The 16597-nt window shown below is 38.8% G+C and overlaps 1 protein-coding gene across 4 annotated transcripts in view; it reads left to right on the top strand.

Moving 5' to 3' along the window:
* Slc16a9 (solute carrier family 16 member 9) overlaps positions 1 to 16597 on the top strand; it is a 50542-nt gene that overhangs the window by 6926 nt on the left and 27019 nt on the right. For all 4 annotated transcript variants that reach the window (XM_074078907.1, XM_074078909.1, XM_074078908.1 and 1 more), the window contains exon 2: positions 15933 to 16163. In XM_074078907.1, the coding sequence (XP_073935008.1) occupies positions 15968 to 16163 (196 nt within the window). In that variant the 5' untranslated portion in view covers positions 15933 to 15967. The remainder of the gene's footprint in view (positions 1 to 15932; positions 16164 to 16597) is intronic.

Below are 16597 nucleotides of genomic sequence, written 5' to 3'. Positions count from 1 at the left end.
TCTTTCACTTGTAATTTTTGAAACACATTATTTTTCAGTGATGGAAGTCTTACCATGGAGCTGGCTGGTGTCCTTTTGCTCTTAGCTGAGTGACGAGGAATAGCTCTTCTAGTGTGGGTGGTCCTGGGCCCTTCAGTGCCACAGGCTTATGAGCCTGACACACTCCAAAGCTTATAGCTCTAATCCCTGAGAAGAATAGACTTACATAAATTGACCTTAGAGCTAGAGACAGCTGTAGGTGCTCGGGTTGGAGGCTTATTTCTCTGAGTTTTTAGTGCCAATGGCCCAGCACTTGACAGCTAGTGAAATCCTTGGCGGTAAGCAGCAGCTAGTTGATAACGGCAGTCAGTGTCAGCTAGTGTTACAACTCCTAAGCCTTGGGGTCAGGACCCTCAACCTTTATATGGTTAGTGTTAAGCTTTTGAGCTTCAGGAGCTAGGACCCTCAGCCTTTAAGACTTGGTATTTCTGAGGAACTCTTCCAGTGACTGGGGCCTGCAGTCTTTCACCCACCGCCTTCTTTGCTCTTTTCCTTGTCTTGCTTTCCTTTTTCATTTCTGTTCCTGGCCACCATGTCCACTTATGCCCCCTCTGCTGCCACTTGCTGCTACACTGCTTTCTTGTCTTCTCTTCATGTTACCAGTTAAGTAGTCACAGGCAAAGAAAGGGCCATTCCTTGGAAGCCTTTTATTGGGACTAATGTTACAGCATCAGGGAGTAGCACAGAAGGGTATCTCTTGGTTGACTAAAAAAGTGAGCTGAATAGCCTAGTTGGGGTGTGTGTGTGTGGAATGGGTGTGACATCAAATTAAAGATTGTGTTTCTACCAATCACAACACAGCTTCTAGTCCACCAGTCACTGATTTCTTGCTGACGTACTGAGGAGATGCTCCCTTTCCCATCTTGAGTGAGAATAGCTGCAGGAGTCATCTAGAGATCACACAGGCTTGTCTTCCCTGGAATGCAGCCTTACAAGGCTGGGGTAGGTTTTCTGCAGCAGTTGTGACTGGAATAAGGCTTCCTGGAGTAGGAGTTGTGGCTTCAGATGTGGTGGTCCTTGCAGTTGGAGTGTTCTGAGAGTGATCATAAAGTGTCTAAAATAGCCAGGCTGCCATGGTACTGTTCTGCTGACAGTTCCCTGCTCCAGACTCCCAGACGTAAGGGTAGTCTGTCCACTACCATTCAAAAGCCTGGATGACCTGCTCCCAGCAATTTTGCTCATTTGTAGAAAAAAAAAATTATAGGGTACTTATAAAAAAAAGGATTTCAAGTAAGCTCACCACAAAAATGAATATTTTCAACAGCATTTAACAGCACCTTAGCAAGTTAACAATGCTTAATAGTGCTTAACCCTTGCCCCAGTGTCCTAGGGGGTCTAGGTTCCTCTATCTGTCTCAGAAGATTGTAAGCTCCATGAGGGCAAAAATGATCACTACGTATTTCCTAGTGTACTTGTAAACAACAAATGAAAGAACGTGTGCTCCAGGAAATTAATGTGAGTAACTCCCTGTATAGCTATCCTTATCTCAACCAGCAAAAACCCTTGTTCCTTCCTATTATTGCTTATACTCTCTCTTCAACAAAATTAGAGGTAAGGGCAAAATAGTTTCTGCCAGGTATTGAGGGGGTGTGGGGGAGAGGGAGGGGGTGGAGTGGGTGGTAGGAGAGGGGGTGGGGGCAGGGGGAAGAAATGACCCAAGCATTGTATGCACATATGAATAACAAAATAATAAAAATTAAAAAAAAAAGAACATGTGCTCTGCTTATAGATAAGACATGAGGAAAAACAGAAGGCTATGAAAAGTTGGAAGTGGAGTTAGGATTATCAGCTGGGGGTATAGCTCACTGGCACAGCACTTGCCTTGCATGTATAAGGACTTGGGTTTGATCCCCAGTATTGTGAGGGGAAAAAGGAGTTAAGATAACCAAAGAACTGTGGTTTAGAAGGATGGCTGTGATATCAGCTTGGCAGATGGGTTGCAGCAAGGAGAGAGTGGAGGCAGAGGGATCCATCAGCAGGTGGCTGGGACAGGCCAGGATTTGTAGAGAACCTGGAAAGGAAGAATATAAATTCATAGGTGACTCTGTCATTGTATTCATAATTATCCTCCTTATCAAGACTATATCATCATCTTGAGAATCTTCTCAGGGCTTTCCCCACCAACCCTCCTGCTGTATGGGGACTAACAGAGGCTGGCTGGGGATGGTGGTGTGGACAGTGAGACTTGGGGTCAGTATCTTGACACTGGCTGCTGGGAAATTCTTGGGTCTTTCTCTTGGCACTGTACAGCAGAAGGATGACATTATGGATAGGTGAGCCCATGCTGGGCCATTTGAGACAATGAGAAAGACAGAACACTTTCCTGTCTTTTAGTTGGCCAGGGTGTATGCTGGCTCTCTCTGGAGCTGTAAGGGTGAAACTAGGCTCTTTCTCTAGCTGAAGACCAGGCAACACATTTTGGGGATTTGCCTCAGCATAGTGTGGGGTTAATAGCATTGCAGTTACCAGTGAGGGCAGACCCACGTGTCACAAGTGAAGAGGAAGCAGGTGATTATTCATTTCTTTGCTCCTTTCTGTGCTACAGTGTGCTTAGAGAAACAAATGTCATGTTTTCCTGTGGAGGTCCAATTCTTCTCTCTTGTTTTGTCAAATTTTGATTCTTCAGAAAGGGTAGCTTATTTTTTTCTACAATCATGTAATTCATTTGGACATATTAGGTTGTTTTTAAAGTGTCATTTGATATACATTTTCCCATTTTATAGAAAATCAGAAAATAGCTTTTGCCATGGTCATGATGTCACTAGATTTGGGTCATCCAGTCCAGGGACTAGACAGTTCTTGTCTTGTTGGAGAAAGAATTCAAGGACAGAGGAGACTTAAGCAGAAGCAGATTTTTTAATGCAAAGCAAAGTGAAAGCAGAGCAAAAGTACACCCTCCAGGCAGAAGAGTGGGTGGGCTCAAGAAGGAGCACTGTGCTGAGGTCCCAGGACCTCAAGTGTTATTGGGATCTGTGGACACCGTGGCAGGCAGTCTTGGAAAATGGGGCTGTGTGTCATTAACTTCCGGAGACTGGGTTATCAGCAGCTCCTCCCACACGTCGGGTGGGTGAGTTCTTGATCTTGGATGGTCAGAACCAACCCAGGCTGTCATTTTCTGCTGGCTGCAGGTCAGCAAGACCCTGCTGTATGTCAGGAGTCATTATGTTAATGTCCACAGTCCAGGATGTGATTCCTTATCAAGAGCCAAGCTATGGTTCTCAGCCTTCAGATTTCCTAACTCCATGCCTAACTCCCATATTAGTCTTCCTACAAGAAGTTTTGTTTGTTTGTTTCTACTTGAAACAGAGTTGTGATTATTGACAAAGATTTTTGGGGTGAAATATACTTTCTCCTCAGCAGCATGGATAACAAGGTAGAATTAAAAGAACCGCCAGTTCTGGCTGCTGCATTTGGGTGGGTGAGCTTAGGGTGTTCCATGGTCTGAATATTTGTGTCACTGTCAATTCATATGTTAAAATCCTAATCCATAAAGTGGTGGTATTAGGAGGTGGGGTCTTTGGGAGAGAGATCTATCCCCTCTTCCACATGTGAGACACAGTGAGAAGGCATCATGTATGAATCAGAAAGTGGACCTTCACCAGACAATGAATTGGCCTTGATCTTGGACTCCCAACCTTCAAGAATTTACAAACTTCTGTTGTTTATAAGACACCCAGTTAATGGCATTTTGTTATAGCAGCCTGAATAACTAAGATAGCACGTAAGAGTTTACACTTCAGCTGGTCCCTCCCCAATGTGAAATATTAGACAAAATTCCAGCAACCCAAAATACTGCTCACTTGCTTGATATTGCTTTCTTTCTCTTCCTTTTCCATCTGTACCTATAGCAGACAAAGGTCACTGATGTTTATTTTAGAAATTTTGTATTTCCGTTTTGCTTTTATTGGTTAGATTCTTTTTTTAAAAAATTTTTTATTTTATTCATATGTGCATACGATGTTTGGGTCATTTCTCCCCCCTTCCCCCACCTCCTCCCTTACCCCCCCACCCCCTCCCTCTGCCCCCCTACCCCCTCGCTCCCCAGCAGAAACTACCCTGCCCCTATCTCTAATTTTGTTGAAGAGAGAGCACAAGCAATACTAGGAAGGACCAAGAGCCTTTGCTAGTTGAGACAAGGACAGCCATACAGGGAGCTGACTTGCACTGATTTCCTGTGCATGTGTGTTACCCTCCAAGTCAATTCTTCTCGAACTAACCTTTTCTCTAGTTCCTGATCCCCCCTCCTATTGGCCTCAGTTGCTTTAAAGTAGGTTAGATTCTTCTTGAAGGGTGTTTAGCTATCCTGTGCTAGGGAGAAACTCTGCTCCTGTGTCCCTCTGAGGAACTGTAATGGCAGTGAAATAACCAGCACAACAACACTTGCTTTTTTTGCTCTGGCCTGGACCTGTTTCTAGCTTAAAATCCTGTGTATGTGTGTTGGGGAGGAAAGGTGTGGAATGAAAGGGGAGGAGGCTCACTGGCCTAGGTGGCCTCCATTTTATAAAAAGTCTCATATAGATATTGAATTTATCTCCAAGCCAGGCTGTATATATTGCCATTGTAACAGTATGTGTGTTTTTAGCATTAAATTTTTTCGTTTTAAAAATCGGCTTAATTGAAGTATAATTTACAACAATTAGCCAAAAATTATATACAGTATAATGAATTTTGACAAATGGGAAAAGTTTAATTTTTTTTAAAAATAGCAACTTTATTAAGCTCTTATTCACATGCCACCTATTTAAATAGTACAGTTTGGTGGCTTACAGTATATTCAGAATACTACAATCATCACCTGGTCAATTTTAGAGTATTTTCATCACCCCTAAAAGAAATCTCATAATCGTTACTAGTCATGCCCTATTTCCTTCCCCAAACCTCCTAGTCCTAGACTAGGAAGCTGAGCCAGGCTTCTTTCACCTAAGATTTTTGAGGTTCATTCTTCATCCCTACTGATGCATGCATTAGGATTTCATTCTTTTTTATTGATAAATAATGTTCTGTTATGTAGTTATATCACATTTGCTTATCGACTCACTAGTTGATGGATGTTTGGACCTGTTATCTATAAATATTCATAAACATAAATATTAATTTTTATCACTTATCTGGGACATTTAATATACTCTGTCTTATTCTATCTTAGTATATGCAGTTTTTCTATAAATAATTACTTTTGGGCTGATAGCATTAATTTTTAAAGTGTTGGCATTTAATGAATAACTTGATTTTTCTATTCTCATTTTGGCATTTTTTTCTTCAATACTTAATATATCAGGAAAGAAAATAGTAATGGCTTAGTCCTCTCTTGATCTCTGAGACAATCTGATCCATGGTTGAATTCCTAATTGTATTAAAGTTATTTGCAAAATAGGTTGCTATTATATTGTAATATTATATATTGCAATACTACTATAATAATAGTTTATGTTGCTATTTCCTATTGCAGAAAATGCTTATAAAATTATAGATATAAAATAACTATATATTATGAGAATGACTCAATATGATCTTACAAAGAGTCTTAACACTTTATAAGTCCAAAGAGTGGATTTTTTCTTTTGTTTTAAAAATGATATTGATGTGTGACTAAACTTATTTGACTTCACAAGAGAAATCATAGACTGACATGAAATGTTAGTGGAAAGTGACCAAATTGATCTAGTGCCTATAATTTTTCTTTTATATTAAAAGTAATAGTAAAAGTTATTAGGAAAGGAATTTATTATAATGGGATAAGAGTGGGGAGTAATGGGAAAAAAAGAGGAGAAACATTTCCTGCCCCCATGCAGAGACTAAAGTGCTTATAACTTTTAAAGGACGAATGTTAGCGCTAATGTGACCATGTTTCACAAGTACATCAGTCAACGAACAGAGTAGATACATTTGCAAATTTGTATCTTTGACATAAAAGGAACTTATTTTATTTTAAGGCTTAATGCGCCTTACTTATTATAATAAAAAATCAGTTATAAATGTGCTGACACTTTTGCTACTGGGAACTGCAAATGTTCTTTTTACCCCACAAACATTGTAGATCGAAAGTGCTTAAGAAACAGGGAAGTGAAAGTAGAAGTGGAATGATAGTGGGAGGGGGAGGCCCACTCAAGAACTCACTTGTACATCTTCACTGCCTTTCCTGGACTTGTCCCTCATGAAAGAAAATGAACTGAATTTTAATTGAGCTTCTGTGTTTTAAAGTATATTTGTTTGCTGTTTTTTAGAATTCCCAAGTAATTATATTTTTACTTACATTTTATTACCACATCCAAAGAATGATTTATTTACTACATTTTTAAGGTAGTAAAGAACTATTTCCAAGTATTTATTTGTCAATTGCCAGAGTCTCTTTACTCACACTGAGGTTGGTAGAGAATCACTGGTACTTGTTTGGAGGAACAACAGTGAGAGCTTAGGGGAGAGAGTATTACCAATCCTAGAGGAGTCTGCTTGTCAGTTTATGAAATTTGTAATTAGAACTAAGACAATTTTTTGGTTGAATTGAGGTGTTTCATTTAACAGCTTTATTGAGATATAATTGATATAAGATAAAATTGACCCATTTAATAGGTATTCGAAAAGTAGTTTTTATACAACAAGGGGATTGAACTATGAGCACATGATAAAAGCGAGAGCACACAAGGGAGGGGTGAGGATAGGTAAGACACCTAAAAAACTAGCTAACATTTGTTGCCCTTAACGCAGAGAAACTAAAGCAGATACCTTAAAGCAACTGAGGCCAATAGGGGAAGGGGACCAGGAACTAGAGAAAAGTTTAGATAAAGAAGAATTAACCTAGAAGGTAACACACATGCACAGGAAATTAATGTGAGTCAACTCCCTGTATAGCTATCCTTATCTCAACCAGCAAAAACCCTTGTTCCTTCCTATTATTGCTTATACTCTCTCTACAACAAAATTAGAGATAAGGGCAAAATAGTTTCTTCCAGGATTCGAGGGGGTGGGGGAGTAGAGGAAGGGGGTGGGGGGGTTATAAGGGAGGGGGTGGGGGCAGGGGGGAGAAATGACCCAAGCATTGTATGCACATATGAATAATAATTTTAAAAAGTAGTTTTGAGTGTGTTCACAAAGTTGTATAAACTGTATCCTAATTCATTTTTAATAGTTTTGTTACCTAGAAAAGAAACCCCATGCCTCTTAACAGCCAGCTCCCATCTCTTCCCCTCAAAGTGTTTTCCAAAGTGGCTTCTGACCTGGACCACAATTCTATTTGTGCTTCCCCATGTAGCTGGAATGACAGGGGTATGCCACTGCACCTAGCCATTGGTTGAGTTGGTGTCTTGTGAACATTTTTGCCCTGGCTGGCCTCAAACTGTGATCTTCCCAATCTCTACCTCCCAAATAGCTAGTATTATAGGTATGAGCCACCATACTCAGCTGACATCTTCCTTTTTATTTTTATCTGTAAAAAATTAGGGTTTTAATCAAATACCTAGGTGTAAACCTAACAAAGGATGTGAATGACCTCTACAAGGAAAACTATACACTTCTGAAGAAAGAGATTGAGGAAGACTATAGAAAGTGGAGAGATCTCCCATGCTCATGGATTGGTAGAATCAACATAGTAAAAATGTCGATACTCCCAAAAGTAATCTACATGTTTAATGCAATTCCCATAAAAATTCCAATGACATTCATTAAAGAGATTGAAAAATCTACTGTTAAATTTATATGGAAACAACACAAGAGGCCACGAATAGCCAAGGCAATACTCAGTCAAAAGAACAATGCAGGAGGTATCACAATACCTGACTTCAAACTATATTACAAAGCAATAACAATAAAAACAGCATGGTACTGGCACAAAAACAGACATGAAGACCAGTGGAACAGAATAGAGGACCCAGATATGAAGCCACACAACTATAAGCAACTTGTCTTTGACAAAGGAGCTAAAAATATACGATGGAGAAATAGCAGCCTCTTCAACAAAAACTGCTGGGAAAACTGGTTAGCAGTCTGCAAAAAACTGAAACTAGATCCATGTATATCACCCTATACCAAGATTAACTCAAAATGGATCAAGGATCTTAATATCAGATCCCAAACTCTTAAGTTGATACAAGAAAGAGTAGGAAATACTCTGGAGTTAGTAGGTATAGGTAAGAACTTTCTCAATGAAACCCCAGCAGCACAGCAACTAAGAGATAGCATAGATAAATGGGACCTCATAAAGCTAAAAAGCTTCTGTTCATCAAAAGAAATGGTCTCTAAACTGAAGAGAACACCCACAGAGTGGGAGAAAATATTTACCAACTATACATCTGACAAAGGACTGATAACCAGAATATATAGGGAACTTAAAAAACTAAATTCTCCCAAAACTAATGAACCAATAAAGAAATGGGCATGTGAACTAAACAGAACTTTCTCAAAAGAAGAAATTCAAATGGCCAAAAAACACATGAAAAAATGCTCACTATCTCTAACAATAAAGGAAATGCAAATTAAAACCACACTAAGATTCCACCTCACCCCTGTTAGAATAGCCATCATCAGCAACACCACCAACAACAGGTGTTGGCGAGGATGCAGGGGAAAAAGGAACCCTCTTACACTGTTGGTGGGGATGTAGACTAGTACAACCACTCTGGAAAAAAATTTGGAGGGTATTTAAAAAGCTAGACATCGATCTACCATTTGATCCAGCAATACCACTCTTGGGGATATACCCAAAAGATTGTGACACAGGTTACTCCAGAGGCACCTGCACACCCATGTTTATTGCAGCACTATTCACAATAGCCAAGTTATGGAAACAGCCAAGATGCCCCAGCACTGACGAATGGATTAAGAAAATGTGGTATCTATACACAATGGAATTTTATGCAGCCATGAAGAAGAACGAAATGTTATCATTCACTGGTAAATGGATGGAATTGGAGAACATCATTTTGAGTGAGGTTAGCCTGGCCCAAAAGACCAAAAATCGTATGTTCTCCCTCATATGTGGACATTAGATCAAGGGCAAACACAACAATGGGATTAGACTATGAGCACATGATAAAAGCTTTAACACACAAGGGAGGGGTGAGGATAGGTAAGACACCTAAAAAATTAGCTGGCATTTGTTGCCCTTAACACAGAGAAGCTAAAGCAGATACCTTAAATGCAACTGAGGCCAATAGGGAAAGGGGAACAGGTACTAGAGAAAAGGTTAGATCAAAAAGAATTAACCTAGAAGGTAACACCCATGCACAGGAAATCAATGTGAGTCAATACCCTGTTTAGCTATCCTTATCTCAACCAGCAAAATCCCTTGTCTCTTCCTGTTATTGCTTATACTCTCTCTACAACAAAATTAGAAATAAGGGCAAAATAGTTTCTGCTGGGTATTGAGGGGGTAGGGGGGAGAGGGAGGGGGCAGAGTGGGTGGTAAGGGAGGGGGTGGGGCAGGGGGGAGAAATGACCCAAGCCTTGTATGTACATATGAATAATAAAAGAAAAAAAATTTTTTAAAAATTAGGGTTTTAGTTCTCTGCTAAGTAAGACTAAATGAAGCTGATGGCAGGTCATGAAACCCAGTGCAAATTAGACACTCTTTTTGTTTTTTCAAGATGGTCTCCCTGTGTAGCCCAGGCTGGTCTTAAACTTGCAGTTCTCCTGCTTCAACCTCGTAGGTGCTGGGATTACAGATGTATACTGTCACACCTAGCCTGATACAGATTTTGACACCTCACTTGATTTAGTGATCAAGACGAAAATAAACTGTTTTTCCCTAGAATATAGTCACATAATTGTAGGTTCTTAAAATAAGTGTGTCAGCACCAGGATAGTGATTGAGATTTGAATAAAAATATGCTGCTTTTCACCTCCTTTCATATATCAAGTGAAAAATGCATTTACAAATCTTGTTTGAACATTATTATTTATAAATGTTCAAAAAGGGATTAATAGAAAAAAATGATTGTGGGGAGGGATAAGGACAAGAGTGAACTGTCAATGAAAGTAAGAGTAAATAATTATAAATTACTCTGTATTTGGAAAAGATCAGTACAGTACAGATATGTACATTTCAGGAATGGAAAGCTTCCGTGTCAATATTAAATGCCAATATAAATATCAAGTATGTGATACTGACAGCCCCTATCCAGGAAATTTTCAGCCAGTGTAAAGTCTTGAGGACAAGGTTGGGGCTAGGCTCAGTAGAAGAACATTTGCCTATTCTTTCCAAGGTCCTAGGTTTGATCCCTAGACCTGGGGGAAAAAATGAAAACACTTTATTGGACATGGTGGTGAATGCCTGTAATCCCAGCACTCAGGAGGACAAGACAGGAGGATTGTGTGTTCCAGGTGTGTGTAGGCTACAGAGTCAAACCCTGGCTCAAAGGAGTGAGAAACAAATGATTGGCTGGTAAATGCAGCCTAAGGCACTGGAGCTCAAGGTTTACTGCGAGTGAAATGTAGCCTTACATCAGTAGTCTTTTCATTTTCTGAAGGAAGTGATTGGAACTTGCCGACTGTGCTTTACCTTCAAGAAAACAAACTCCAGCTTTAGGAAGCACGCTATCCCATCTACTAATGAGAATCCAATTTTGTTGCATAGTGGTATTTGCTTATGGTTGTTTTTATTTAATGCTCTTTCTTTTCTCCTAGGGAGGGTCACAATCCATGAAACATTTAATTTTTAAGTTAAAAATACATTTAGAATGTATGTTAAAGGTAATTTAGTGATATCCTACCAGACTCTGTAGTTTGACAAAACTGCTCTAAATTGTAATATTCTTCAAATAACCTTTCAAGGGCATTTTTGATTTTGAGTTTTATAAGTTGTCTAGTCATGCAGAGTCCTGGTTCAAACACTCCACTTAAGAGAGATTCCAAATTTACTAGGATGCGTTACAATGTGTGAATTTCATAGAAGCAGCATATTTTCATACAAACATATGAATAAGACCCCAAACTTTGAATATACTCATGGAACATTAGCCCAAATAATATAACACCTATAAATACATCTGGTATTTACAGATCTTGTTAGTTTTTAAGGAAAAATATACATCACTTCTATACTATTAAAAGGTTACTAGTGTTAGGATTTATTATATAAAGTGTGGAGAGTCCTATGTTGGATTATAAGCATGGGCTACTTGGAAGAGATCCTTCTTAATAGTTAACTGAGGGTGCCATTCTTCTAATTCTGTTCCTCTCTGTGAGTCCTATGAAGCATGCCCTCTTCATCTCCACTAAACCTATCCTGCCATCCTGCTTCTACACCTATGGTCATGTCGTTCTTCTTGTCTGGAACTCCCTTTTACATATCTCCCCATTTTCTTTAAAACTAGTCTAAGAGCCTTCTGTTCCTGCTCCACCTTGATTGCTTTCATTTCCCTCTATTCCTAAATATTCACTATATATCCACCTTGTTGGCACTAACTTCATATTCTCTTGTGTGCTTCCTATGTGTACTGACCTTACCTTCCTAACTGAGCCAAAGGAGCTTTTAGGGGCAGTTGACCATGCCTTGTATTTCTTCCAGTTCTCTAGTATAGTGTAATATAATTTCAATTTTAAGTGATCAAAAAGCATTTTGAATCAAAACCACATTGTCATGCTGCGTTTTTGTAATCACCGGGACAAATGGACTTAGTGGAAATTTCAGTTAATTTGAAGTTTTTATTAGAAAGAATGCCACATAAGAGCATTTATCATATGATATGAAGAAGGGGAATAATAAAAAATTTTCAAAAAAATGTCATATGTGCTAGTCAGCTTTTCGTTACTGTAATATATACCCAAGACCATCAACTTATAATGAGAAAAAGTTTATTTTGACTCATAGTTTTGGAGGTTCAGCTCATGATTTGCTGTACCTATTGCTTTGGATTTATGGTAACACATCATAGTGGGAACATAAAGTGGAGCAAAACCACTCTCCTATTTAAGCCCCAAAAGAGAAAGAAAAAGGAGGGACTAGGACCCATTATCCCCTTTGAGGGCATGCTCACAATGACCAAAAAACATCATTCTAGGCCCACCTCTTAGTTTCTACCACCTCCCGTTAGCACCAAGCTGGGGACTACGTCATAGGCCTCTGGGGACATTTAAGATCCTAACTAGAGCAGTGCATTCACTGACTATACACTTACGATACTCCTCAGCTTTGACCCAAATGTGACTAAGTAGGATGTGGATGGTTAAAATAACAAAAATTTATTGAATACTCAATATTCAATATTGAATATGAATATGTTTATTCTGTTGGAAGTTAAAACATGAATACCAAGTAACTTTAAACAATAATTTATTTGGTTAGCTTATAAAAATTGAAGGCTAGAAAAACCAGCTTGGGGATATCCATAGGATCAGTAGTATGGCTGACAGAGGATCTTTTCAACACACTTGCATGGAAAGCAATCAACATGACACATTTTGACTTTCCTTATAACATTTCACTCAAGATTCAGATTCCTGGGAGACAGGTCCTACTAATCTTTCTTGGGTCATATGCCACTTTATTGGTCAAAGTCAAGAAACCTTGATGGGCAGTTCCACCAATCCTCCACAGATTGGGGAAAACTATGTCCCTTTGAGGAAATTAAGTACCACTACAAAGAGGGGGAAATGAAGATGTAATTGTTTGCCTATAAAATATCCTCCATAGGCTCATGTGTTGGGGGCATGGCTGTCAGCTGATAAGTTTTTGGGAAGTGATTGAATCCTAAGGGCTCTGACTTATCAAAGGATTAATCCCTTGATAGATTTATAGTATTATTGGGAGGTGGTGAAATGTAAGAGGTGAAGTCTAAAAAGGGTGAAATTCCCCTCTAGGGGACTCGGTGGGGGCATGAACTGGGACTGAAACCATGAGCCAAAATAAGTCTTTCTTCCCTTTATTTTCTCAGATGTTTGTCCCAGCTATGAAAAACTAACACAGAAGACTAACCTATTTCTGAAATCACCTTATAGAATAGACTATGAGAGAAATAGCAGGTGAGAGGTACCTAAGCAATAAAGGAAACTACAGGAGTAAGAGGAAAACAAATCATTAAATGTTATTTTCCACCATCTTCTATTGAGATGACATGGATCTTAAATTGTGAGGTAATGGCAGGTCAAGACGTGTTAGTCAACTCCATAAAGGCTTATTTTTCTAGTCCAAGTTGGTATACTTAGGCACTTCTTATTTCAAAGGTTTGCTCTGCTAAATATTTATTGTGAGAAGAATTTTTCCAGCTCCTGTCCTAGTTGTTGAAATGTCACCTAAGGCAAGGCAGGACAAAACAAGATAGAGCAGAGGTACTTGGTGTAGAAAGGAATTGCTGTCAATTCAGGTTTTAAGACTAACAAGGGAGATAATCTTCCTCACCATCACATTTCCAGAAAATCCTGACTTTCTCCATGATTCTGCTGATCTGTCTATGTCAGTGTGCACTTTCCCTTAAGTGCTGTAATTTGAGGATTTAAATGATGAGTGATCTCATAGACATATGTCTTTACAAAACTTCATAGTCTCATCAGATGTTTAGCTGTTTCTGTAATATGTTATCTAGTTTGGGGAATTAAAACTATATTGTCCATAAAGGAAATTCTGAACAGGAATTATAAAGTACTAAGTTGTCGTTAGAAGAAATAGAATTACATTTCTTACTTTTATAACAGCATAGGAACTGGAGACAGTAGACTTCTGGTAGAGGGATTTATCTGATTATTTCAAAGGATTTCCATATCTGGAAATTATTGAATTATTTAAATTATTCTGATAACACAATTGTATTGCTTGAGTACCTGGATTTTAGGCTCTACAGTTTTGTGCACAAATTGTGAAATCTTTTAGTTTTCAGTTATTCAATGTCAAAAGTTAACAATGACCTACGTCAAGTGGTAACATGAGTTTTTCCCAGTCCTGTGAATTCAAAGTGAAGAAATTCACTACAGCCCAGATAATTGATGGGTGTAGCTCTGACTCTCTTATGGTAGCCAAATGCATTGTCATCTAATTAGGGAGATGCATGAATGGATGAGTGATATTTCTACAGTATTTGCCTTTTATCTGGTGAAACCTCAGCCAAAGGAATGGCATGGCAAAACCTGTAGACAAAGGAGACTGTCGAAAGTGACTATAAAACTCTAGTTGTGAGGACACACTGGAGGTATAGGTGAAGTGTCTCTGTAGGGGACATGGAGATCAGGCCTTAGGTCTCCAAATCCACTGCTATGTAAGCTTTTTCAACACTTAGAAAAAGAAGGTAAATTTTCATTTTTAAAAAACTTACCATTTTGAGACCAAAATCTAGTAAAACTTTAAAGCAAAAATAGATAAATTCTATTTATGAATTTTAAAATCCCTCCCCCTAAAATAGACCAATATAGTCAAATAGTCATAGTCCAAATAACCACAGCAGATTTAATCCAATGATTCACGAATGCTGCAATAGTGGAAAATATAAATTTTATCATGCTAAAAATCTTAAGGGGAAAATCACTTTATCAGTTCCTATTCACTGAAAATGCACTTGATTAAGTATAATAAGTCATTTTTATAATAACACTCAAAAACAGAAAAATACAAATGCTCTCTTAACTTTGTAAAATAAACCTATCTAAGCCCCAGGGGCAGCACTGTGGCATTTGATGGCATTCCCACTAAGGTCAGGAATAGACAAAAATATATGCTCTTATTAACATCATTTGGGATGTGCTGTTGTTTAATGTAAAGAAAAAAAGAAGTATATTAAAGTTATAAAATTCAAAATGAGATAACACTGTTACTGTATATAAGGTGCAGAATGTTTTGTACAAAAATATGCTGCTTCTTGCTAAAAAAGAGGGAACTCTAAGAACACTTGCTTGGTTTTGCTCAGTCATGTGTAAAGAAACTCTGCTGCCAATCCTAGCCTAGGCTCTCTTCAGGAACGAACACTTAAGTCCTTGCTCCAGCTGCTGGCAGGGCTGATGGCAGATGGCCCTGAACTGAACGCCCTTATGGGACGTGATTGCCTCTTTCAAAAGGAGCTACCTTACGTGAGGTCAACACACCTTCTTTGAGTGACATGCATGCAATGAGTGACCAGCATGGGGGTATGAGGGTGCTCTGGGGCAGCCCTGAAGAAGATCCCAGTTTCAGAAACGTCTTTTGAACTGCATGCCGCTTATCTGCTCCCTCTGCCTCTGCTCCTTTCTGTGGTACTGACCCACAAACAGTCCTGATAAGTTGCCTTCTTGTTGATCATCTGCTTCCTGGGAAGCCTAAGAAACTGAAAACTAAGAAACTAAAATCACTGCTTCCCTCCGGTTGGGTTTGGGAACTTCACGGAGGGGGTAAAGGTTGGGAAACAGTTTCACTCTGTGCCTTTTTATAATTAAAAAAATCTTTTTTGACAGTCAAAAGGCACCCCCCACACACCTTGGACTATCAATATACTCTTTAAAAAAAGAAGGACAGGAAGGTAAAACAAGTAATTTCCAGGGGTTGGTACCAGTGGGAGGGAGCTGGACATAAGGAAAGGGAGAATGATGGTAAATAGGGTGGATGTATTTTATATTCATATGTGAAAATAGAAGAATGAAACCTGTCGAAGTAGTTCTAAGAAGGGGATAGGGTAGAGGAGGGAGAACAGTGGAGGGGGTAAATCTAAATAAGATATATTATAAGCACCTATGTACATGTTACAATGTATCTATCCCTTGTATAGCTATTATATTCTAATTAAAAAAACACCAAAATGATTTTGTACAGTGGATGCATGATTTATGCAAACCATAAGTGAAATTTTAAAAGTTTACCTTATATGTCAGTGGCATTTTCTGCTTGGAGAATCTTTTAATATTTTAATTTAGGAGGAGATATTTTGATTCAAAACACTTCCTGTGACACACTTTAAATGTTCTTTTCTTTTCTGTTTTTTGTTTTTGTGTGTTTTATTTGGTAGGACCTCCAGAGACACCATCTTGATTTCACCTTAAAATGGAATATAAAAAGTCACCTGATGGTGGTTGGGGCTGGGTGATTGTGGTTGTCTCCTTCTTCACCCAGTTCCTATGTTACGGATCCCCATTAGCCGTTGGAGTCTTGTACATAGAATGGTTGGATGCCTTTGGTGAAGGGAAAGGAAAAACAGCCTGGGTCGGATCTCTAGCAAGTGGAGTTGGCTTGCTTGCAAGTAAGTGGATAAATGTATGGCTCTCCTTACTCTTTAATCATTTAATTACATTTGCTGCATCATTAACATTGAACAAGGCATAGAAGGCTTTTTAAAGTTTTAAGACCTCGTATATTTTTCTGCTGTCATTGAGATTGCAGTACCACTCTTGCACTGTAATAAATCTATGTGAAAGTACAGGAATTCTGTAAACCAGTCAATCATTTATTCATTTCTTTATTCATTTATCTGTTACTATGTGTCAGGCAGTGTGTGAGATGCTGCAAATGAAAAGATGAACTACAAGCATGTGGGTCCTGCCTTTAAGGGGCTCATTGTCTAGTGAGGGACATCCATCCATCCATAAGTACAAATGAACCACGGAGATGAAGGTAGTATGCCACATATGTCCAAGCTATGTTGGTGATCACAGGACCGATGATGCTAAGTAATCT

The sequence above is a fragment of the Castor canadensis genome, chromosome 7, assembly GCF_047511655.1.
Source record: "Castor canadensis chromosome 7, mCasCan1.hap1v2, whole genome shotgun sequence".
In the NCBI taxonomy this organism is placed as follows: Eukaryota; Metazoa; Chordata; class Mammalia; order Rodentia; family Castoridae; genus Castor; species Castor canadensis.
This window is presented reverse-complemented; position numbering and strand designations above follow the sequence as displayed.